The 25,523-nt window shown below is 36.0% G+C and overlaps 1 protein-coding gene across 7 annotated transcripts in view; it reads right to left on the reverse strand.

Moving 5' to 3' along the window:
- The window catches only part of VPS13C (vacuolar protein sorting 13 homolog C), a 104,046-nt gene that overhangs the window by 36,067 nt on the left and 42,456 nt on the right, over window positions 1-25,523 (reverse strand). For all 7 annotated transcript variants that reach the window (XR_008238375.1, XM_052808907.1, XM_052808904.1 and 4 more), the window contains 24 exons: window positions 25,049-25,216; window positions 23,956-24,260; window positions 23,495-23,642; window positions 22,544-22,652; window positions 21,965-22,098; window positions 19,784-19,940; window positions 18,966-19,045; window positions 18,053-18,112; window positions 16,726-16,891; window positions 15,587-15,703; window positions 14,938-15,041; window positions 14,319-14,486; window positions 13,581-13,885; window positions 13,037-13,181; window positions 11,724-11,880; window positions 10,733-10,863; window positions 9,508-9,677; window positions 8,707-8,945; window positions 5,692-5,921; window positions 4,813-4,905; window positions 3,429-3,794; window positions 2,076-2,165; window positions 1,503-1,658; window positions 194-458 (listed from right to left, as the gene is read on the reverse strand). Coding sequence is in view for 6 of the 7 variants with exons in the window: in XM_052808907.1 (XP_052664867.1) it covers window positions 194-458; window positions 1,503-1,658; window positions 2,076-2,165; window positions 3,429-3,794; window positions 4,813-4,905; window positions 5,692-5,921; window positions 8,707-8,945; window positions 9,508-9,677; window positions 10,733-10,863; window positions 11,724-11,880; window positions 13,037-13,181; window positions 13,581-13,885; window positions 14,319-14,486; window positions 14,938-15,041; window positions 15,587-15,703; window positions 16,726-16,891; window positions 18,053-18,112; window positions 18,966-19,045; window positions 19,784-19,940; window positions 21,965-22,098; window positions 22,544-22,652; window positions 23,495-23,642; window positions 23,956-24,260; window positions 25,049-25,216 (4,063 nt within the window). In the remaining variant the exon portion in view is untranslated. The remainder of the gene's footprint in view (window positions 1-193; window positions 459-1,502; window positions 1,659-2,075; window positions 2,166-3,428; window positions 3,795-4,812; window positions 4,906-5,691; window positions 5,922-8,706; window positions 8,946-9,507; window positions 9,678-10,732; window positions 10,864-11,723; window positions 11,881-13,036; window positions 13,182-13,580; window positions 13,886-14,318; window positions 14,487-14,937; window positions 15,042-15,586; window positions 15,704-16,725; window positions 16,892-18,052; window positions 18,113-18,965; window positions 19,046-19,783; window positions 19,941-21,964; window positions 22,099-22,543; window positions 22,653-23,494; window positions 23,643-23,955; window positions 24,261-25,048; window positions 25,217-25,523) is intronic.

Below are 25,523 nucleotides of genomic sequence, written 5' to 3' on the forward strand. Positions count from 1 at the left end.
AAGGAATTTTACATCTCTTTAAGAAGTCCAGTAGCTGGTTTAATTGTTTTATTTAATTGCCATCAGTATTCAAAATTAGTTTCAACACAATGCACTTCACCTGAATTTTGACCACACTGAATTTAACCATGTTGACTCCCTCACGTTCCCATTTTCAACATGTCATAACACACAGTGTTCCCTAGCATAATACCTAAATTTAAAGAGAAGACAGAGCTTTCTTGTCGATACAATGCAGACAACTTTCCTCGTTGGGGCGCTTCAAAAACAGAGTATTCCAGTTCCATGTTCTGCCCAATTTCTATATCATTCACGTTTTCTTTTTCAACTGAACCAACTATCCGAAAATTGGAGCTAGGAAACACTTTGAAAGGAACACCTAGGGCATTTTTCACTATGAAAGGTGCTGTCTCTTTAAAGGAATAGTCAAACGTGGATGCAGTCCCTTCTGAAAATGCCTGTAATTAACAAGATACATAATACGTCACACAAATAGCCACAATAAGATATATATAAAGGCTTTAAAAGACAGTTCCCAGCAACTAGCATTTTACAGAAAGAAGAAAAAAAAAATATATAGCAATACCTATGCTTTGTATAGTAGTACTTCAGGGAACTCAAGGTTACTTCCAGAAAATTTCATTATTATTCTGTGATTTGCAGCAAATGTTGATGCTATGATAAGCATTCATGTTCCTCATAGGAAATTTTTTACAGTTGTTGGGTTGTAAGAGAAAAATAAGTTCTGGGACACAGAAGTCCCAAGCACATTCACCATGTACATACTTCATATTCAACCACAAGTTATGCTTACAAACATTTGTTTGATTACACAAAAGCCACGGTAACTGACTGCCAATATAGACCTAGAGTATAAACAAATACTAACTTAGAGAACTGTTGCTCATTTAGAATTAAAAAAATAAATAGGCATAACTCATGTTCTGTAAAAATAGCGTGATTCAGTAACCAAAATTTCTTCCCCCTGTAAAAAATGGGGGAATAAAAGCTTAGGACATTCATAAGTACACTTACTATCACAAGAAAAACAGGGAAAAAAATATTTTTAATGTACTGGACATTCCAATTCTACAGTTTGAAGGCCAATCCTAAAATGCACACTTTTCTTAGTATTCTATTAAGTAGATAAAATAGAAGGGAAGTAAATTTCTCCTTTAATATTTCAGAAGAAGTATTGTAGAAAATAGTTGTGTTTATTGGAGGGTTTTATTTTCATTCAGCCTGCTTGTAGGCTTAAGCCCTGCATAAGCACATTTGTTCTTTTAACACAGAAGTAGCTTCCTTCAAAAGCTAGCACCACCTTTTTGCTAACTCTAAAGGACTAATCAGAGTAAAACGCCTCAGCGCCCTGCTAGATAACATTTGTCGGGGCTGCAGAACAGTCATTGGCTTGTAACTGGCAGCACAGTAAGTTCTTTAAAATAAAATCAGAACTTCCTACAGAACCACATAATTTGGCACCATTTGCCTGTTAGGACTACCTTGGCTAAATTACTGAAAACAGCAAGACAACATTTGGATATTGTTATATTCATTGTATCCTTCGAAGAGATGTTAACTGCAGTTTGTGGCTCAGGAAGAACAATGAAATCATCCCCAGGCATCAAACTTCTCTCTTGGACAGGGTTAGTCTTCATCTAGAAGAAAAATTTCATTAGGCTATTATGAACATGTAGATTACTTTCTCCTATGTTAAAACAGGAAAAAACTTGACCTACATCTGACACTTTCACCAAAGGAAAACCTGCTTTACTTTGTAAATCTCAGACACTTTACACAAACATGGACATTTTATACCAACATTGAAGGCAAGCAAGTTATTTTCTTTCCTCCCTGTATGTGTGGTTACATGCTACATTTTCCCATGCACTCGACAATTAACATCATTCAGAAAAGCCTTGAGATGTCTAAAGATTGATTTTTTTTTTCATGTGAAATTGCATAGGTCCCTCAAAGCAACAACATTCAAAAGGTCAATGTTCTGTCACATAAAACTTCTAAGAAATAGCTGTCTATTCAAACTATTTCACATAGTTTCAAGTATGTTCACATACTTCCAGCTTTAAACTCCATTGCTTCTTTCCTCCTTCAATTCGTTCAATAAGCGGCTCCCACACTGCATAGGTTTCATTGTAATAATGAATCTAAAGACAGAATCAAAATTAAATAAGGCATCTAAAAACAAAGGACTGACTTCCTTCCAATAGCATTTAGTATGAAAAACATTAGTAAGAAAACAATCAATCTTTATTTCACATTTTGGAGGTCTAGCATTACCTTCTAATGGTTTCAAAAATTAATACACAGAAGTGTAATATATCGTACCTTTTTCCTAAGTGACATCGTTTTTGAAGAACCGACTACCTGGCTTGCTTTTAGAGCAACCAGACAGCCTGGTAGTTCCGTATCTTTTTAACATCTTCACTTAATATAATGCAGTCTCTAACCTCTCCTACACTGTTTGAGAGAATGTCTTTGAGATCAGAACTGCCACAGAAAATGCCACAAGTACCTCATTGTACCGTGAAATAACAATTAGTATGAGCAAACTTTAGTCTGAATCTGGTCCACTGGAACAATTCATCTAACTCATAGCCTACACCAAGTTTTCACCTCCCTTCAGCCACTGCAAATCTGAATAGAAGTTGTGGACCAAATAGTTCTGAATGCTCCCTTTCAGCTGTCTTCCTCATCCCTCCCCACTTCCGGAACCACAGTGCCTTCCCCCAGCTATATATGATCTTCTGTACTCCATTATGATATGCACATCTGGCAATGAAAGAAGGCTACTTGTATATTCAGTACAGAATGGAGTATGAGGCACATCTGGCAAACTGACAAAATATAACTAAGATGTAGTTAACCTATTGCACAGAGCATCTGGTTGTATGAAATTTTAACATGCTGCCTCCATAGGAGACTTATACTACCTGGGAATTTACCGTATCTTAGGGAAAAGGGTTGCAATAGGGGGCAAAACAAATATGGTGTGATTACAATCCAAGATGCAGAGAAGATTTTGAGAAAAGAATATAACTTCAATCTTACCAATAAACAGAATGCTAGAGAAACACAAAAAGGTGGGCAATAAGAGTTAAATATGAATATTCAACTAAGCCAAGCTCATTGTTCATACAGCAAGAAGTGAATATGCAAAAATAGAGAAACAGAGAGGACTAGATTATTCCACAGTAGCAACTGCCATTAAAATCTACTATTGATTGCAAAGTTTCTGTAAAAACCACATTATGCTTAGTCATACTTGCCTGACTACTAAAAAAATCCTAAGAGCATTACTGTTTAAACCTAATAATAATTTAGCACATAGAAAGTGTACTGAAAAGTTACTTGAACAATATGAAGTGTGCAGAAGTGTTTTAAACTGCTAACAATTTGATTCTACATACCTCCAGTGACATATCAGCAGTGACCTCCATCAGCGAGGACCAGTTTTTAAGGACACCTGAAAACACAGATTCTACTAACAATAAAGGGACAGTACGATGTCCCAGACCACATTCCAAAGTGATCTGAACTGATTTCACTACAATGTCAAATTTCTCTTGTTTCAGAATATGTTCATGGTCCTTAAAAGTTTCTGTTGCTTCTGTGGCTACATCAACACCGAGAAACCAAGCACTGCACTGATCTATAGGCTTCACTTGCCACAAATTCTCAGAAACTTCAGTTGCTGCTCCAGAATCCTCCTCTGCTGTTTTGGGTTTTATGGCAGCCATAATGGTCATCACAGTATTCAGAATTATTGGTGAGATCTTGAATAAAGAAAAAAAAAAATCCTTTATAGCTCAAAACATTTTAAAACTGATTAACATAAAAAATACATGATAAATGGAAATGGCAAACAACTCTTGGGTTCTTCATACAGGTACACAGCATTAAAGACCCTTATAAGAGATGTAACTTAAATCCCAAGATAAAGAAACACAATCTATTCATGGACCTCCTCTTATTTTCCTTTCCTACAAAATTTCCCAATTCCTCCCTCACAATCCCACAGGCTCAAGAACAAAATTCTCACACTGGAATTTCACTTTTACAGATATGCAGTACTCCCATAACAGCAGTCAATATCAACCTTTTCCCTACTACATTGTAAAATATGAATTTATTTTTAAGATCTTTGAGGTGTTCAGAAAAGCATGTTTGCAGAGTTATGTACACCACCACTTCAATTAACAGTACAGTACATTTGTCAAAAGCTTTATGCTTTTGAAACAATGTACTACTATTGCTTACACTCTAAGACTTCATCACTGACCACCTTTTCAGATCACAAATGCAAATTTGTGAACATTTTATAGGAGAATCAGCAAATTACATTCAGAAAGACCTTTAATACAAGTACAATTATTAATTTACCTATTAAGAACAAGGTATTTCACATCATATATCATTCTGGAAATCATGTTTTAACAGCCTTAAATTTACATGCACTTGTGTGCGTGCTCCTGCTTATAAGTCTCTCTGAAGAGAAAAATAGTAATGGTGGCGGCAGGGGGAAGGGTTGTTTCATAAATTTGGAATAAACTTATAGGAGAAATCCTAGTATCTAAAGTATTTAAATTAGTCCTTTTTTGCCAAGAGATTGCCAAAACAAGGAACATGGAATGTTTTTTTCCAACACAGCTCTAAAAAGGATAAATGCCTATTTCTGGAATTAAACTAATGGGGAAAATGGAAATTTTAAGCAGCAATAAGTAAATTAAAAAAACCTAAGCTACAGCTTGAGAAACACACCTGTTCTTCCAAAGACAGTTTTAATAATCTTACCTTTATAGTAAGTTCTTCTATTGTTACCACCACAGTTTGTAACCCTGAGACATGCATCATATTTTCCATGACCAAAGAACATGGTCGTAACACCTGAGTGAAAAATATAATTTGATTATTAAGGTAACTCCTGGAATCTAAACTTTTCAAATGGTCTCGTATTTTTTAATCCCGTAGGCCAAAGGGATGCTGATCCCATAAAATAACAACACATTTCAGAGGAACAGTGTTCTTTCCATAGCATTACTGTGCTTCATTCCAGCATCCAAATTTGCACAAGAGCAATTTTGTACTGGAAGATTAAAAGTTAGTGAAACAAAAGCTTTTGACATAAAGCTTAAAACACAGACAAAACAAAAACCCAACACACACACAGACTGATGATATAGTTAAAAAAGCCCTGAATCCTTAAGAAAACTAAATGCATAAAGAAAGATACCATGTGCGAGATGAACCACACAGGCCACCTTTGTGGTTCAATGCTCCCTGCCAGGAGTATGTAGATGAAGTTCCAGACAACATGCTAATCAGCATACTCTACTGCAACAAGTAAACTGACAGGCAGTAAACAAAGTTGCAGAGAGGTATTCTTAGTCTTCAAAACCCCTCATACAATTTCTTCACTAAGAAACTTTTAATTTAATTTACAAATGCACTACACAGGTTTTAGACAGAGCTCTATGTGATTAAGTCTTGCTCCTACTGATAAATGATTCTCCTTTAAATGGCATACCACAGATTGCCCAGTCCCCTCCTATCTTCATAATAATCAATGATATGAGAACTGGATTTTCTGAGTGCTATGGATATGCCAACAATAGGACACGCCTGCCAACAGTTCTCATTACTTTTTTCATTACGAAAAACAAGTTTTCTTACCGTAGTAACACTCTTGTCTTGTTTTTCTTTGAGAAAGGCACAGGCCAACACTTTGAAGCCCTTCACTTGAGCAGTCATCCTTTGTGCAATCTTTCCAGATGTCAGAGAAAAGTCACATTGGAAGGAAACTTTCAAGGCAGGGGCATCAGCATTGGTCAAATTAGCAACAAATACTATTTCTGGATCCATGATCACAGCTTTTACTGTCATATTTGGCCGTACAGATATTTCTGTGAAAATAAGTAAAAAAACCCCTTGAATATAAAAGGTTTGAAAGCATTATGATGTACATAATACCTAAACAAAGCATAAAAATTGCTACATAATTTTAGAGGTACAAATTTAACAAATAATGTCTCAATTTTTACAGGAATACTTTGCTGAAACTGAATATCACATCGTGTCCAGAAATCAGCAGCAAACTGGTCAGAAGTTTCATTTTGAAGAAATTGTTTGTTTCAATATGGTAAAAAGACAGTATTAGCTCTACAAACTGTAGTCAACCTAAGCACTGGCTCTACAAAGCTGGGTGGTGCATTTCTTCCCCCTCTCTGGGATGATCTATGAACTCGGGAAGTCTCACTAGGCCTTAGCATAAGTGTAATGAGTTGGGAGGTTAAGCATCCCTTGACTGTACCAGGAACTCTTGCATGGCTAAGACAGGGAGCTGCATTTACTGTACCAATGACTCCTGTTGCCTGGTGGAGGCTGGGGATGCGAGTAGGGAAAATTAGTCATTTCCTGACAACTTTGGGATATATCTCAGTCCTCTCCTGACAGCCTTGGAACATCCCGTATCTGAATCTTAAGTCATTCTCTGACAGCCTTGGAGCCTTCCTTATCTGAATCGTAACTCACATGAAACAGTACCAGTGCTACTGGAATCCCAGTAATTTGCTGATGACTAAAGCCAATCATCTCGCGAACCTATAAACAGCGGTACTAAGTGAGACCCTTTGAGCTCTCCTGGACAGCAGCAAGCTGCGACCAGCATCTGCCTCCGAGTGGGATGCCTCTCAGAGCTCGCAAATTCTTCAGCTGCAAAGATCAGAGGTCTGACGCTGAAAGCCGACAAGACTCAGGCTGATACTCTTCACTCCTTGAGGCTCAACCCTTCACCAGTTGAGAAAGATGTTGAAGCATTTGACATGAATATTTTCACTGATATCTCTTTTACTTGCTTATGTACATCTCAATGTCTTTCTGCATGTGTGTGTGTACTAACCCGCATATCCTATAGCAAGTGTATTACAAATATTGCTTTTCAAATCTATACTTAAATCACTGTCGTGAACATCATTCAACTGTGAAAGCATCTCAGGCTGCTATTATAGTCATAATCCCTTTAGATATAAACCATTGACCAAGTCTGGGACTAGGAGTTGATCCAGCTGCACCTAAACTCCAACAGGAGTTTAGAAAGCAAGGGGGTCTTCTCTAAACCTTGTGACTCAACAGGAGGGTCTCCCCAACCTTTTTACATTCCTGATATCTGTACAGATCACAAGAAATCAATTCCAACTCAATTTTCCTTTATATGTTTCTCTTTTACCCTATTGCATCGTCAGTCTCTGTCTACATAATTTTAGTTTGATTCTAACTTAATTTTTCTGTGTATGTTTTATCCAGGTATTAAGCAACAAAGCGAACTTTGCTATTGAATTCTGTGAAGTCACACTTTTATAAATTCCTATTAGATCATGTTTGCTAATACCCTTGAAAGTGATTTTTTAAAGCAGTCCAAAACACTCCATTTCGCAACAAAAGCCAAGTTGGAAATAGTTATCTTCTGTCTCAATACACAAGGTAACTTACTTCTTTAGAGTGAAGATTTACTAATTGAAACCAAATTAGCAATATACAATTTCTTGTCTGAATATCCACTCAATCTCCAGACAGAAGGAGAGAATTGTATTATATTTATCTCAGTTAAAAGCAAGACTCTCTAACCTAGTAGTGATGGATCAAGTCACTTTGGTTCTCAATGATAGGCAGTATAGTGGCGTGTGACCCTCCTGCACACTAGGACTTATTACATGGGTTACTTGCACCCAATGCTTGCTAGAGATTATCGGAATATCACACCTATGCAATGGAACAGGTGCCAAGTTGATGCTTGGTGCACTACAGGAAAAACAAAGAAAGCTAGATATCATGGGTTGCAGCCAGCAACACATTTGGGTAGTCCTGAGCAGCCCTTTCAAGTGCCGTTTTTCTGGAGCGTGTACTGTCCCTCCCTCATCACAGGACTTGTGCCTATCTCCAACAAAGGAAGAGGAGAGGAAGTGAACTGCTGACATCACTAGGGCAATTCACAAAACCTAAGGCTTACTCCTAACACTCTGCCAAATTCCACAAAAGAAAGGGAAGGCTGTTGGGAACTAGCTAGACAACACAACCCACAGATTAGTTCTGACGACAACTCGGGCAAGCCTAGCAATCACTTAAGACCAAATTAAAAAAAAAAAAAAAAAACAAAAAACCTCAGAAGTGGTCTTTCTCACCCTTGTTTCATCATGCTTTACCTTCAGTCTTCAACCAAAGAGGAAAGCTGTTCACCAAAAATTTAGTTTTCCATAACTGAACTGAAATAATAACCTACAGTTTCAAAATACACAACTTGCAAAAGTAAGGGTAAGACATTGTTCACCACTCACCTTTAAAGAGTAAGTTGGTTTTTTTACTTCCTTAACTACTATCTACATGGTCATTTTTACCCTAAGGATGCTTCCTTTGCGATATTACATGGATAAAAATCCTGTTTAGCATGATGATTGTCAATAGTTAGCTCTGCTGGAGAGCACAACTCCACTACTCAACACAGCAGTTCTAGAACTACTACTGCTTACAACAATTTATGGTATCAGTGGCCAATTTACACACTGTGAAGAATAAACTCATTTCTTAAGTCTGATAGCAAGATAGCATCTTGAAAACTTTCAGATGATTTATTTTCAGTTTGAAGTCTGTAAAGGAAGGGAGTGGGGGTGGGGGGTGGAAATCAGTTTTACAGACCTGTTTCTGGCTTGGATTTCCCAGAAGCAACATGCTTTAATTGGAACTGTGCAGATCTTTCAGTTGAGGATGCTGGCATTGAGTTAATGAAAAAATCTGCTACTATCAACAAAAACTCCACACTGGCACATATGTACAGCTTGTCCAGGACAGCAATGACTTCAGTTCCATTTTTATCCTGCTTATAGCTTATATCTATCATAGAACTGCCATTTGTGTCATCTTTCTTGTCTATCATTCTGGAAAAAAAGTTTAATAAGAAATATTTCAAACATCATAACACATAGATCTAGAAAAACAAGGATGCGTAAGTAGTGCCTTTTTTTCTCCCCATGCCACTTATTTATAAGAAATACAACGTAAGCAATCAGTGTTTCCTCCTGACATGAGAGGGCATAGACTTCTCTAAGAGAAGAGTAATTTCAATTTAAAGTTGGTGTGCTACAGTTTTGGAACTACGTATGTGGCGTGTAACAATCAGACTAAAGTTTCAGTGGATAGAACTCTCTAGCTGAGGCTGGTTGCTCTCTGCTCAGCTGTTCTACACAGTTTACTGTAATACTCAATCCTCCCAGATATATTTTTTGTTTTGGATAACCTGGGAAATCAACATATAAAAGAAGAAACTTGCTTAACATTATTAAAATTAAATCATTCATTGCTTTAGTGCAGTCTGACAGGCAACAACTGACAGCCCTACTAAGTTTTATCAATCCCATGTGAAGCAAAGTACAGAACAAGGAAACAGTCTTCCTCACAAGTTGCATGGAGATTTTTCATTTCTGATGCACTCAAACTTACCTTGCAGTCACATTCTGAATTCCTTCTCTAAGATCATCCAGGGTACATGCCTTGAGTTTAACATTAATATCCACTGATCCATCTGAAAACATCTTCCCCGATGATGCCATTAGATGCAGTCGGAGTTCACCAAGGCACAATTTGTCACTATGCAGCGAAATCAGAGACTTCTACATAACAAGAAACAGTAAAAGTAGTTATCACAGAACAAAGTAATAAGCATGTTTCCCTTGCTGCTAGCCACGTGCATTTTGATTCATGAACTGAAGGATCTGATTAGCCTGTTGCTGTCATCAGTCCTCCAATCATACAAATTGGTCCAAGAAACTCACTGAGAAAACAGAAAAAAACAGTTGGGTTGTAGTAAAGTTGTTTATTCACCACATTTCTAGCAGTTGTTCAGAATGCATGACCAAAGCATAATCCATCTGAACTCTGAAGCTCCCACCAGAGGACCCCTCTGCTCCCATCACACTAACTCATTTACAACCAGAACCTTAGCAGTAAGCAGAAAGGATATGAAGAAATTAAAATAAAATCCCATTACAGTGTGTTTCTTCCTCGTGATGCTCATTTCACAAGAACTTTTTTAAATTATACACCCCTCATACAAAAAGCACCATAAATTCCTGCATTGTGGTTATTATAAATGCAAAGCTACCACATATTCATTATACAACAAGTCTTAAAAAGCAAGTGCCCTCACATCTGGACAAAGCATATTAAGTCATAAAAACAAGGCAACATTGCACATCTTTCTCTTCCGTTTTCAGCATAGGAAGGATGTTCATTATTGCTCACGCTCAGGGATACGTAGGAGGGAAGTATGGGCCATGTACATCTTGGATCTGCTTACTAACTATATAGGCACCATGCATAGAACTAGCATCATCTAGCCTAGCAATTCCTGCCTTTCAAATTTGCATTTTTGTTTTGGATAACTGGAATCAAGGCTTGAATAACCAAATCAAATGGTGGGTGGTTTTGGTTGGTTGGTTTATTATGTTTTTTTAGAGTGATTTTCAGAAATGCACTTACATCCTTCAAATTAAGGATGTTCTCTGCCCATAAACCTCAAGTTTCTGGGATAAATTGCATAAGCTCCGTAAGGCAAGCATTACAAAACTAACACAACCGATGAAACTCTTTTACTATCCTGAGTTCTGTCCATGTGAGAATCCTAAGTTCCCCGCCCCATCTGTATGGTAAAAGCTTTGTCACAAACCTGATTCATATCTCTGTTGTAGAGAGTTACTGAAAGTGACTCAAAATTAAAGTCAAATTTAAGCGTTGTATAACATTCCACAGAAGACTGAACTGTAGAAACATTTTTTGGTCCAAAAGCAAGAAGAGGACCTGTCAGTAAAAAGAAAATACTTTTACATTTCTTTAGAACATTGGGCTTGGGGGTGGTTTTCTGGGTTTGGGGTTGGTTTTTTGTTGTTTGGGTTTTTTTTAAATTAAGATCAGAAAGTCACAAAAAGAGGAAAAGCTCTAAACCCGGAAGACTACTCAGAACAATTTGCACTTTTATTTACTCAGTATCACTTTGTTCTACTCAATGCATGCTAAATTTACCTAGCACAGAGTGGTTTAAGAACCTTAAAAAAAGCTGTCATTAATTTACTGCAGTCCTTCGTTCACTTTAATTAAGAACTACAGAAAGTACCAAGACTGCTCAAAGAGTTTGTACTACTCTTCCTTCCAGTTTCTTCTCATAGTGTAACAATTCAGCTATTGGTTGAACAGTATTTTTTTTGACATTGAGAACGTTAGGTTTTGGAGAAAAAAAGATTTTGACAAAGTGTTAACAATATTTCAACCTCAGACATACGCTGTTTACATTAACACGCTATTTGAATACTAGTAATATCCTTAATTGTTATAATTGTGCATTAACATTCTGGGGTAGTTGGTTTGGCTTCTTTCTTTTTTAAACCATGTGCAACTCTTACGAGTCCTTGGTATGGACTGAAGAATACTATCCTATAAAAGAATGGCAAAAAACACACTACAAAAACTTTTGACCATCAACAGCTCACACTCCATGTATGTGCATACATTCTCATTTATAACTTTTCATGTACACAATACATATGTAACAAATTAAGAAAAAGAATTTATTTACACACATTTAAGTGCATCAGATAAATATAATGTTTGACTTTGCAAATAGCCCTATGCCTAAACATACTCAGCTTTTGAATTGAACATACCCTCACAGAAATCAGATTCATTTGGAACTTTCCCTTTTTTAAGCATCTGTGTATCTTCAATGTTCTCTTGCACAGTATTTGGCTGGGAAGAAGCCCCTCCAAGGTTTTCAAGTAAAATGTTCATGACAACAGTTAGATCATCTTCACTGAGTGCTATCTGTAAAGTGATAAACCCACAACTTCATTTTTTGTGACACTATTTCTTTCTAACACAGTATGCAAAAGGTGAGAAGAAAAAACATGCTGCTTCCACCATAAACAAGCTGTCTAGTCAAAATGATCCTGGCCAAAACGCCCTAAGTAATTTGCCCATTTTTCCTGAAATATCTTTTGTTACTTGTTATGAACAGGAGTTATAACAAGAACTAACACTCCGCGTGATACACACTTTCTAGTCTTGTAAGGCTCTTCACCTGCTAGAAATATGAGTAATTGATGATCATAAGCACTTCTTAACAATTCGGTAATCCAGAAACATAACCAGATAACATTAAAGCCAAGATTTACATTGTATATGCTAAAGCAACCATCATTCAGTAGGCCTTTAAGGAGTTAATGAATCTGAATCCCATTATATATAATATAACATGATTGTGAAAACAATAAGCAGTAATAAGTGACAAAATGCAGTCACTTAGCCCGTAATACATAGCCTTAGAATATTTTTTCTACTTTTTTTTTTTTTTTTTTTTTACTGGTACTCCTTCAATATCTTATTCCTCTGTGCTTCACCAGCGTTACATTTGGCCACAGCACTGATACAGGAATGAAACAGGGCTTATGAACAACTAAAAGGCCCCCCAGTCTGTTTTTAGCCACTTAAATCCATATGGTTAATATAGGAAAAGAGAAAGTAAAGCCCTCCCTCTGCAAAGATATCAACCATAATTTTGAACTCTTGTATATCAGAGATCCACATCTATCTTTTTGATTTCTAATAAATCTACTTAACACTCAAACAACCTCAATATTACAGATTAAACAATTTAAAATCTTAAATCTAGATTTTACATGCTAATTCAACAGATAACCTCAATGACTTTACTGACTGTTGAGTCAAAGGATAGCTCCAACAGACCCCCAGGAAAATAAAAATAGGTTTTATTCCATTTGTATGCAGCTACACCAAAATTATTCATTATACAATATCAAAACCCTAACAGATCTATAAATGGGACAGTCATGCTGGAAGTCTTCTAACGTTCTGTAAAAAATACAAATTGCAACAAGTTTGCAAGCTCCTTAATGAGGCTAAGTACTATTCTGAGAATATACATAACTTTAGATGCAGCTCTGATTTGCCATGACATTACCTGCATTGGTTTTAGATCTCCTTTGATACCAATTGTTGGGGTTTTATGATACCAAGTTGCTGCTAAATTTCTCTGGACCAGCAAAGTCAAACTCACGGGATGCAGAATTTCAGAATCTGGTTGAGGATCTGTGGATATAATGCACCTACAAAAGACAGTGGAAGCAGCAGAGGAAATATAGTCAGTAGTTGCATAATCACAATTAATATTATACTAATCTAGAGAATTACAGGTATACTTATTTTTAAATTAATAATAATGTGTGCTTACATGCACTTATGCCCAGGTATGCAGTTAAGATGAACTCAGTTGCTACCCTATCATTCTTCTCCTTCCAAGAAGTTTTAGAGATTGTGGACATGTGCCCCTATCTAAAAGCACTCCTAAACTTAGTTGGGGGGGTGTTGGGTGTGTGTGTGTGTGTTTGGTTTTAGTATGTTTTTATCACCTATCATCTTTAAATGATAGAACAATGCTGCATACGGAACATAGACCCATTTTCTTTAAGAACACTTTACAACTCAGAAGAAAACTCCATGTATACCTTGATAATTTCAAATGAGTTAGCTGTACATCCATGTTGTCAATGACTGGAGGAAGAGAAGATTCATCTGAAGACACCAGCTTGAATTCATTCTGAACTCTGATTAAGCCAAGATCAGCTACCAAAGCATTATATGAAGTTGAAGATTCAGGAACAACTATAACGGGAGCTTTCAAGTTGACATCCATTAAGAGGCGGAAGCTCTTTTTAGCAAAGTCTTTCACACTGGAAGCAGCCATTTCTGCTGCCTGGACCGTGACTGCAGTCAGGGCTTCTTGTGCCGTTTGGAAATTGTTTAGGAAGTTCTATTGATAGGTAGTGAAAAAAGTAAGAGTTCTATGAGAGCAAATAAGCCTTATAAAAAAAGGCAAGCCTCAGGCAAAATGTAAATTTAAAAAAAATTGTACAGCTGTGGCAGAAATATGAAACTTCTAATTCAACCATGGAAGTTTCAAAAGAGAAAAGCTTAAAATCATGCACAAGCTAAGACATTGCTTACCGATTTAATTTTTAAGATATTAATGCTATCAACCCAATTCATTACTTGTTTTGTTATCCTTCTCCTTATTTGTCATTCCTCCATAAAGCAGTGCAACTTAAGTGACAGTTCTTCAGCAAAACACTTCTATATGCCTGTAGATCAGCTCACCACAAGGTACAGGTCACAAAGAGCTGATTACATTTTATTTTATTAAAAAATTTTTGATGTCAAGAAAAGAACTAAAACTAGTGTCTTACCAAGAGAGACATAAAGAATTTATGCAGGTAAATTATTTGGATGCAGCCCACTTTCAGAGACATTTTACCATCCACCCTTGACATATCAACATAGGCTTCCCCTGCAGTAGCATCTGGATAAAGTGACATGTGAAATCTAAACACTTCATCTCCCATTATGGAGACAGCCTAGAAAATTAAGTCCGTATAGTTAATACTCCCAGGCAGTAATCTGTGATAGAATTATTGCTTAAGTTACAAACAAGAAATATTTCCGCAAAAAGATCAACTGGAACTTATCAGCAATACTTGACACATATGCTAAGCACAACAGGAAATTGAATCAGCTATTTTATGGTATGTCTCTTCTCAGTTATCTATAGTCCATTTTATATTTAACCCATGCTACTCAGAATTAAACACATCAATGCAAACATGATTAAAGAGAATTAAATATTAAATGAAAGCATGTTTTGCTTCCCTGAGATAAAGGAAATTAACCAATGAAATTTTGCTTAATATTTGGTACATTACATTGTACTGAGTATTATACAGCACAGCAAATCAACTACAGTGCTGCCATTAAATAACTTAAAGGACTAGGTCTTTTTGTTTGTTTACAATCTGCACAACACATCACCTTTTTATGGATTGTTTTTGGATCAACATTTGTAATTACAATGTCCTCAAGTCTGGAGAACACTTTAATCTTTTTAGGTTTCATAGCTACAGATGCATCCATTCCTGATTTGAGACAAAAGGAAGAAGATAGCAAATTGTTGAAGTGCATTTGTTAAGTAAACACTTTTAAAAAAAGAAGCATTATTTATTACTGAATATAAAGAATAAGAATAGCTTAAAATCCAGCATTGTACTATGTAAGAACCAATGCTAAGCCCAAGACACATGACCTTACTACACATGACAAATTTGCCAACATAAATTGACTCTAAGACTAGAGTAAAAATTCCCAACACTATCTAGGATCTAGCTATTAAAAATAGAAGCTTGTGTTATTTATAACATAGTGCCTTCATTTCTTTTCATTTTACTCCACTTAGAAATTAATTGCCTTCTTTTTCCGAGTCAAACATTTTCTTCCCTTGCAGGCATTTTTGCTATTAAAATACTTTACTGCAATCATATCATACAATCAAAAAGTATTCAAACATATGTTACAGAGACATCTACAGTGCACACACTAGCCTTTCAGAAGTGAATGAATGGAGGGGAATAATGTATTTCTTGCTACAACCAACTAATCTAATATTTAAATAAAAACCCTTTACCTTGTATTCTAATGTCTGCAATTCTACAGGTCTGATCACACACTGTAATTCTGAATGCATTTAGCTTTGCAGTGAGTTTTAATTCACAGGTATCATCATGGGCTGCATTACTAGACACTGGATAGGAAACACAAGAGACATGCAAGAACTTCATTATAAGTCAATTTTTTAAAATAAATGTTACATTATTCATTTTACACATATATGAACTATTCCAAAAGCAACCTGCAGTTATTCCCTAAAAGATACTGCTAATTTTCAGTCAAGATGTGAAATAAGTCTTTAATTAACACAGCCTTCTGGCACAAGAACAGTCACCGACTAACACAGGAAAACAACAATCAAGACTATGTTTTTTTTCTCCTCATTAATATCTAGTTTTCACGCAATGGTATGCTGAATACAGTGTACATTTCATTATGTGAAACACTGTCTCACATGAGAAATGCTCCTTTTTGTATAAAGTAGCAAGGCCAATTTAGGCATATTAGGTGAAAAATGTTTTTGCAGCAAAACTGAAGGTACTTGCAGAACACAAAAATGTAACAGCCAGTCACTGTCAACTCAATCCCAATAGATTTAGGTTTAGAAAACCTTGAATTTCCCAAACAACACTACAAACGCATCAGCCACACAGGACGTGACTAAACATTCTTAAGGAGCTTCTATATAAAAACCTCCTACTATTTCAAGGTTACAGATACCTTTTTTAAAAATAAGCACAACACCCTCAATTCAGAACTTCTCTTTGCTTCCCCAGGGCTCAAGAATGTCTATTTTCAGCTGTGTAAGCACTCTTTAGAGCCTTCAGATTGGAAAGAAACAAAGTTGTGACACTGATGCTTTGGAAAGGCTTTGGTACTGTTCACTGCAGCATCATTTATTTGACTTTGATTATAAAAGTCAGACCACTACCTAGGAAAAAGTTACATTGAGTAGGGGGAACTTGTATAATTAAGCAACAGCAAAAATATCTGGCTTTTTTTTAAATGAGATTATTTTATCCCCATGTACAGTTGTGCATGCCTTGTTTTTCCACCAAATAGACTGCAATGCTGCCACCTGAAATGGTATCCTTTGAAACCAAAGGCTAGATGCTGTTAAGCACCAGAAGCATGGCCTTTCTAATACCGCATTACCTGGTCTAAGAGTACTTCCTTTTTCTTGTTCTTTCACTTGAGGCTTGTGGTCTGATGCTTTACCAGTACTGGGAAGACCACCTGATGGAACACTGAATGTGAGAAAACTCATGATGGAAAGCAAAGCCTCTGTGTGAAGTACTATATCCAAGCATGAAAAGATGACCTAAAATGAGGGCAAGGAGACAAAGTAACATTGTTATTTAGTAGCAGTCTACTGCATAACAACTCAGAGTTACTGTCATAGCACTGAGAAAAAAGTGTCTTGCTCAGTTTCACAAGTATCTCACCCTTCTATCTCCTTCAACTTAACACCACACAAGCTCCAGAACGGATGAGGGACCTATGGATGGGAAGCTTAAAACAGCTACAGAGGAACTATGCCAATCTAAAAATTGATGCTTCACGTGGTTATGCTTTTTCAGTAAGCTCTGTTAAGACTCCTGCATTTCATTGGGGACTATTAAGCACTTTGGCTGACATCTTCATAACCATGTATAGCGAGTGGTATTCTAGTAGGTATGATACAACAAAACAAGAAGATCCAAAATTTGCAATCAGAACAGAAAGTACATGATACTACTCAAACCAATATTACTTAGCAAAACCTAGCATCAGCTAGCTGACTTTTCCTAGCCCAAAGCAACTCTTGGTAAATGCTGGTTTTACTGATACATTAAGGGATGTCAGATTTCTTGACTCTAAAGTAGTCCAGCCACTTCAAATTCCACATATGGCTGTCAAGAAGCAAGCTACTTTAAGGGAAACATTTTAAAAGCAAAATGACCTGCTTACTTCAGAAGTCACTGAAGCCATAGGAAACTACACATGAATAGTTGCTTTCAGGAAAAGTAAAAAAAGGATTGATTGAACACAAGACCTCTGAGAATGCTTGTTTGACATTTCACCTCACATCTCAACTCCACAGTTATGAACTTTCAAGCTCTGAAACACAAGGCCTTCATTTCACACACTGCTAAGTGTATCACTCCAGAAATAAAACACATCCTACAGGCCTCAGTTAGAAATATGTCCTTCTAAATTTTAACTAGCTAAAAATGTACAGCTCTTAAGTAAAAAAATTCATACACTAAATACTTCTGTAAAAAAAAAAAAATCATCTTTTTTCCTCCTGGATTTCTCTTTGAAGTAGTTAAATATAAAGCAGTAAGCTATAATGAAGAGAGAGTCAGGGGTTTGGGTTGGTCTTGGGTTTTTTTTTTTCCCTCTTCAATGAGAGGAGAAAAAATGGGCAACCAGCAAGTTTACACAGCTGTTACTATTTGAGAAGCTTAAAAAAAAAAAATTAAATACATCCAGTACTTACACTGATGTTTTGCTTGGTGCTTCTATAAGTAGTAACAAAATCTGGTCCATCAGCATCAGCCTAAAGGAAAAAAAAAAAGCCCAAGCACACAGTCAGTCTCTATTGAGTTAACTGAAATAACTGAATTTATCACACACACAAGGATTATTCCCATTGCAAAAGAAAACAAACAAAAGTGATGAAGCCTGAAGAAACAAGTTCTCTAAATGAAGCACATGATCAAGGCAACCAGCAACAACCAAGGCAACAACGATCAAGGGGTACTCACAATGCTCTGCTCAGTGACATTTTATAGCACGTATTTTGTTAAAGTTCAACTGGCTGGTTACAAAATTTTCTCTTAGCTAGGATCTATTTAAACTGGATCAATTTATGCTTAGTACTATGTCAGAACAAATTAACTTGTTTTTCTCTATAAAAATTACGTCATTATAGATAAGAGTATGAGTAGCCCACTGGTTCTACAACCTATCAGATACCCAAGTATTCTTGCAGTTTTTGAACGGCACCTTTTTTTTTTAAAATAAAAGCTCAATAACTAGCTACCAACATATCACTCCAATGCTAGTTTTACCACCTGTAGAGAGCCACCTATCACTTACGTAGGCAAAGACTATCTCACCTATCAAGTTTCACAAAGGTACTAATCTGTATTGTTCACAGAGAAGAAACATTTGGCTTCACCAGTGATTTCAGTAATTGTGCTGACTTATGAAGTAAGCACTATATGGAAGCAGTGGAGAGTGAAATGAAATGGTAAGTTGAAAAATCGGTATTTGGGAAAAAACCTAGATAAGTTTTAGACACAAATCCTACAGGTTTTAAAAACAAGCAAAAAAAAAAAACCTAACACAGGCTAAGTATGGAAGCCTTATTTTACTCCCCCAAAATCTTAGTTAAAAGGTACTGAAACCTTAACATATTCCATTTTCAGAAGATGTTCATCTGTCTCACTCGAAGAATTAATAATGCAAAGAGGATCTCCTTTTGAGTCTGCAAATAAAGAAATAAAACTGTAAAGTATTTCCACTCACAAGCTTTACTCCACCTATGGAATGCCTCCATGCTAATTCTTGATTATATACTAACTATATACTATTCTTGCTCAAATAGCAAAGGTAAACATCTCTTTTCACTGAGAAGCTGCAGATTAAGCATTAACTTGTAAAATGCTGTATTTGCCTTTTTTTTTTTTAATTAAACTAATCAAAATTAACTCATCTTGGTCCTGAAAGCAGATTCAAAATTGGAAAGTTATTTGCCTTTCTATCTCTGTGGGTTTATATTCAAAACCATACTTTTCTACTTTGAATACATGGCTATTTCAGTTATTACTTCAGTATCACTTTGAATTGTTACCTGACCAATCAAGGAAGCATGCTGTATTTCCATTGCTGCCAGAACTGGTCATAAAGCACAGATTCAGAAGCTCATCAAAACACTCTGAATAGATAAAATACTTCTCAGGAATGACCATTCCCACTCAAAGCAGTCAACTAACTCAAATTAACTCAAGCTAACCCTAGCAACAGGAGTAGAACTTGGTATCAGGTAAAACAGATCAATTGAATCTAAATTACACAGGACAGCATCATTAAGTGAATTTGGCATGTAACCTGCCCCTTCCCCCCCCCCAGTAATTATTGTTATTTTTGACCATGCTATCCTCTGTCTACAAAAGCTGATTGCACACACTGTAATGACTGCATACTAGTTTTCCAGAAGACTTACCATTTATTTCAATGCATGTCATCATAATTTTTTTCAGATATGCTGCTGCAGTTAATTCATGATTTCTAATTTTGGTTTCAGTTCCAAGCTGTAGGACAGTTAGAATATGTAATGGAGATCTCTCCTTCTGAACCTGCCTCATCAAGGTTATTACAACCTTGAATATGGAAAGGGAAATAAGTTCACTATTTCAGTAAAGCTGTCCAGACATTATAGCATGCAGTTATAACTGGGCATTATCTCCTCAGCTAAGCTTCAAAAGCAGTATTAATCTAGACATTTTGCCTTCTTACAAAGAAAACCTACAACACCAGTTTGTTAAAGATTTCCCCCCCACAGCCTGTTCCTCTTGGCCAAGCAACCAATCACTTCTTAACTCCATCAACAACAAAACAAAAATACCAAGTCTATTAATTTGACTAGAATTCAATTTTGTTGACCTAGCAATATATCTTTACCTTGTCAAGCTATACTTCAGTTTTATAATCAGACACTACACAGTGCTACAGAGTTTGAATATGGAAAAAACAGTTACTACAGATCATTCTGGTTTGGAAAGAAGGGCAGTAGATAACAGATAGCAACATGAAACAATCTTCGAATATCTGATGCTATGCAAATAATAATTAAGGACACAAACACTTCAACATTACAATTCTTCATTTACAGAAGATTTTAAGCATTATACTAATTTGAATGTTGAAAATGAGAAAGGACTTGTGTTTCTAAATGCAGCTGAAAATTAAAGTAGAACTAGATATAGTTATTAATGAACAATGTTAATTTCAATGTAATTATTTCATGAGGCAATTATCTTCCATTTTTGTGAACTAAAAATAGTGCCTCAACCTAACAATTTACCACAGAAGGAATTTAAAGAATTCAAGTTTGTCAATACTTTGTCTGCATCATTATGTAGCATAGTCTTTGTGCACTAACAAATTAGCATTTTATCATTAACCACCCAACATGTACAGTCCGCAGACAATGTGGACACTATCTTAGTAAAAATTTTCATGTGAAGCTTGTGTAAAACTGTATTAAACAAGACAAAACTGTTCATCAGATATATTAAATAAGACAACATGGAGCACTACAGGCTCAGTCCTACCATAAAAAAAATTCTTCACAGCCAAGACAGCAAATCTGAAAGTTAGAAGCTGTCAAAGGTACTAGGGATATGCGTTGGATAACTACGTGCTGTTTGTTAACAGGTACCTCATCAGCCAATTGCAACTGTAATTCTGCAAAAAGTGAGAAAACCCCAAACCTGGGATGGTATCAACTTGCTACCTGTCTACGCTTCAGCTGCGGGACAAATATTTCTAATGCCCTTGAAACTAAGTTTTCTTATATGATTTCATATCACTCACACAGAACATGTTTCCCTGGTGGCTGGAAATAAGAGGAATTCTCTAGTCTTTGAACGCTACTCTCACTCGGCAATAGAATAGTTTTGCGTTTGAAGGCATTTTTTTTCCTGTCTAAAAAATAGGAACCCAGATTTTGCATTGGACAAAAACATCCACAGAGATTTAGCAAAACAAAAATTACACATGCACAAAAAACAAAACCCAAAAATCCAACAACAAACAAACAACAAACCGCATAGTTACTTAAAATAACCTGCATACCCAAGCCATTTGGTCTGACTCTTGAAAAAATGAAAGGCCATGCTGAGCTCATCACACTTAAGTATCACAGACATCTTCAGAGAAAAAACAGGCTTGGAAAATTTCTTATGCATAGGTATCTTTGTTAACTGATTGCTTGTGCGTTTTCCCAGTATTTCACCTACAACCTAACCTTCAGATGTAGTATCTAAGGCAAAAATACCAGTTCTAGCTTAACTATTTCAGCTGGTTTGTTATTAGGAGAATCATACGCAGCATTATGAAGGATTCAGGCTAGGTGAGTGCGGAATATCTAAAAGAAGTCATGTTTTCCCTGTTAGATATATTGTGTATGTTAGATATTCTATAAATACATTCTCACATAATATAGACAAAAGGAAACAGCTAAAGAAACAGCTGAAGAATGAGTTCGGCAGGGTTTTTTTGTTTGTTTTCTTTCTGTTGATATGTACCATCTTCTTTAAACAGTTAAAATGGCCCACTACTTCTAAGAAACAGACTTGAGTACTGGATTCAGTAACAATAAATGTTACAGATGAATACATACCTCTTTGATTTCAAAATTAAGTAGCATATTGATTACATCTTCATTTAATGTTCTTTTTCTCTTTTCAGACAACATTCCTTCTGGAACACTCTTATCCTGCGTCAAAACCAATTTCTCCATTTCTTTGGTTCTACCTGAAGCATTCAATGAATTGGTTAACTTCTGAAGTTGCCACTCTTTGTTTAGCTCAAGAAACATAACCAATTCTTTTATTCATTTAGATGGCTTATGTTCATCTAAGATAAGCTAGCAACATTTCCACAAGCAGAGCCTTTGACTTCAGAGCAGGCAAAGGAAACAGAAACATGTTCTGGCAACAAGACGACTCTGACATCTCAATATCTTGCTAGTTCCATGACAATTTAGCTAACACAATTACCAAATTTTGTCTTGTAATGTTTCCACTTTTTTGAAGTACTAAAGTATGAACCTTGTCCTTGCAAAATTAAAAAGAGAAGAGTTTATCACTTACACATCATACTCTCAGATCTAAGCTTGCTTTCCAGATAATAAATGCTTTTCATTTTTCCTAAAAGCTAACACACTTAATATTCATGACAAATCAATTCCATCTCTGACCTTCCTTTTGCAGTACTGATTTTGCATGAGTGAGTTTGTCTTCTGCTTCACCAAGGTTTTCCGTCAACACTTTGAGGAAGACATTCAAATCCTCTTGACTTAACACAACCTACAAAATTGCAGATCACACTTCTCAGGAAAAACACACTGTTCTTTAAACTTACCACCAGCTAGCAAAGCAGAACAATGTTTCCTGGAAAGAAGAGTGCTTATTTACAGGTATTTTGTCAGCAGCATCATCCCTTGAATAACAAAATGAAATTCTTTTAACTGCTTATTGTTAAAGGATTAGGAGATTAAAGAAGGTTATGACTTCTAAAGTTGTATCAATATATATTTCAGCCTTTATTTAGCATATCTATGCTTTTAATACTTTCCTGTAAATGACATGCTACTTCATGATATCTTAATTCCAGTTTCACCCAAGATGTGCCTGGTATTTTCTTTCACAGTATATAAATTGCCACAAAAAACAACTATCATGAGGTCATTCAAGGGAGGTAGGAAGTTATGAAGCTGGAGTCACTAAGGCAAATATTTGCATAAATTTAAATTCCTCTCAAGAAGATTCCATTTAAAAAAAAAAAAAAAACAAAACAAACACACCTGAAAAAAAGACTTGCTCAGAGAACGGGTCACCAAAACATTTGATTTAAGCTGGTCCTGCCTTGTGGCAGGGATTAAACAAGACTCCCTGATATCCTTTCAGTTTTCTCTCTTCTTTCTCTCAGTTTAATAAATGTACACAGCAGTTCAGGTGTTTTATATGACACTTTCAAACCTCTACATTCACACAGGTAGTTTAAACCCTGTTGACATCCCTGAAAGTCACTCCACAACTACTAAAAATTTGCAGCTTGTTGCACCCTTGTGTCCAGAAATAACATAAAGGTTAGTCTTACATTAACTGTTATCACAAGCCTCTCACCACCTTCTTTTCATAAGACTTACATTCATTGCATCCAGATACCCCGTGATCTCCAACACCGGTAATTTGTGAAACCAAGCTGCAGACAGATTTCGTTTCACAGACAGGCTTAAATTAATAGGGTGAAGTATCTGAATGTCTGGATGTGACAAACCTGTCTCCATAGTGGTCCTTAAAACAAACAGAAAAAAACCCAAAACACATGGTGGGGAAGTTAGAAGTTAAGTCATACGTTACATTTTCTAAGTAACATCTTAAAATCTCAAATGTAATATAATATCTCTTTAGGCTTAAATGGCTTCCTGAGATGAACAGTATCTTATTTTACTACTGATTTATTTGCCCTTAAGATAACAGGTTAGTATTTTAACACCAAATATTTGACACAGTCACCAACCATGGTTTCTAAGCAAGTAGATTAATACCCTACAGAGTATTATTATTACCAATTAGTTCAGGCATTTGTTAGTAAAGTGCACTTTACCTAGACAGTTTCAGCTTTGTCAGCTGCACGTCCATTTTGTCAATGACTGGAGGGAGCAAACTGCCTTCTGAAGACACCAAGCTAAACTGGTTCTGAACCTTAATCAAGCCAAGATCTACTACTATAGCATTGGGGGAAACTGAGGACTGAGGAATGACTATAACTGGTGCTTTCAAGTGAATGTCCATTGCAAGTCGAAAACTCCTTTGAGCCAGATCTTTTACACTGGTAGCGGCCTTTTCTGCAGCTTGGACTGTAGCAGCACTCAATGCCTCCTTAGCTGTTTGAAAGTTGTTCAGGAAGGTCTAGAATAAACGGTTGAAAAGAAAGGAGAGATATCTGTAAACATTTTTTTAATCTGAATTACTCTCTTATTTTACAACATCAACCACTAATTATGCTGCCTACTGTGTTAGATTTTCCCTGGGGAAAGACAACTGAGTGCCTTCTGTCATGACCTCTAATAAAGGGTCAAAAACATACTGACCAGTACAATCCACTCATTTTAAACTCATCTCTACTTTTTTGTCCTTCATTAGCTACAAGATTCCTTTACCTTATTAGCTTTTGGGGACACATATTATTTTTAGAGCCCTTCTTTGCCCCCAGTGAATACTAATTCCTATTAAAGCCAGTACTGAATGACAGAAAGCCCACTAGTGCTTTGTTGAAAAAGCCCCCATTAGAATACTTGATGAGGGTACAAATATTTACATTGATTAATTTGCAGTCCTCATAGCATATAACCTTGCAGAAAATTTTGGCTCTAATGTTAGCTCAGATGTCTGCAGTGAACTCAGGTTTTTGCCAGGGTGGAAAAGGCAGCAAACACAAAACCCCCAAAATACCTTCATAGCACCAAGCTTTTCTCTATTTTCAAAGCAGAGGGTGGGAAGTGACCCACTTGCACTGTGTTAGTTTTTTGAAATTCAAACCAGTTAAAGCTTACTTATCAAAGTTTTTAATGAAACATGAAAAATTAAGCCTATCCTTTCTCTTTCAGAAACTTAAGTTACCACTTGTACTGAGGACACAAACAAGGAAGACTAATTTGAGAATGCAGCAGAAACATACAAAGGAAAAAAAGACTTACCAGAAGAGACATGAGAAATTTGTGAAGGTATACTATTTGAATACAGCCTACTTTCAAAGATACAGTACCATCCACTTTTGACATGTCAGTGTAGGCTTCTCCCTCCGTAGCATATGGATCTAATGTCAGATTGAAACTGAAAACTTCATCTCCTACTATAGACACAGCCTAGAAAGAGAGAAACAGTACCTACCAGCCATCATCAGCTTCTAAAAAGGTACTTAACACAAAGAAAAACTAAATATATCATCAGCCTATCAGATGTACAAGTTAGATTTTTTTTTTTTATTTTATTTTTTTTTAATCTTTTTGGACATCCATTCTTCTAATACGAAAACTATGCTTTACCACAGATCTTATTTGAAAAGAGGTATTCAAGATAAATGAAATATTTTTAAAAGAGTGGAATAAGAATATGTATTACATTTCACTTTTATACACACAAAACTAACGAAGAACCAAGTAAAACTTAAAA

The sequence above is a fragment of the Harpia harpyja genome, chromosome 14 (assembly GCF_026419915.1).
Source record: "Harpia harpyja isolate bHarHar1 chromosome 14, bHarHar1 primary haplotype, whole genome shotgun sequence".
In the NCBI taxonomy this organism is placed as follows: domain Eukaryota; kingdom Metazoa; phylum Chordata; class Aves; order Accipitriformes; family Accipitridae; genus Harpia; species Harpia harpyja.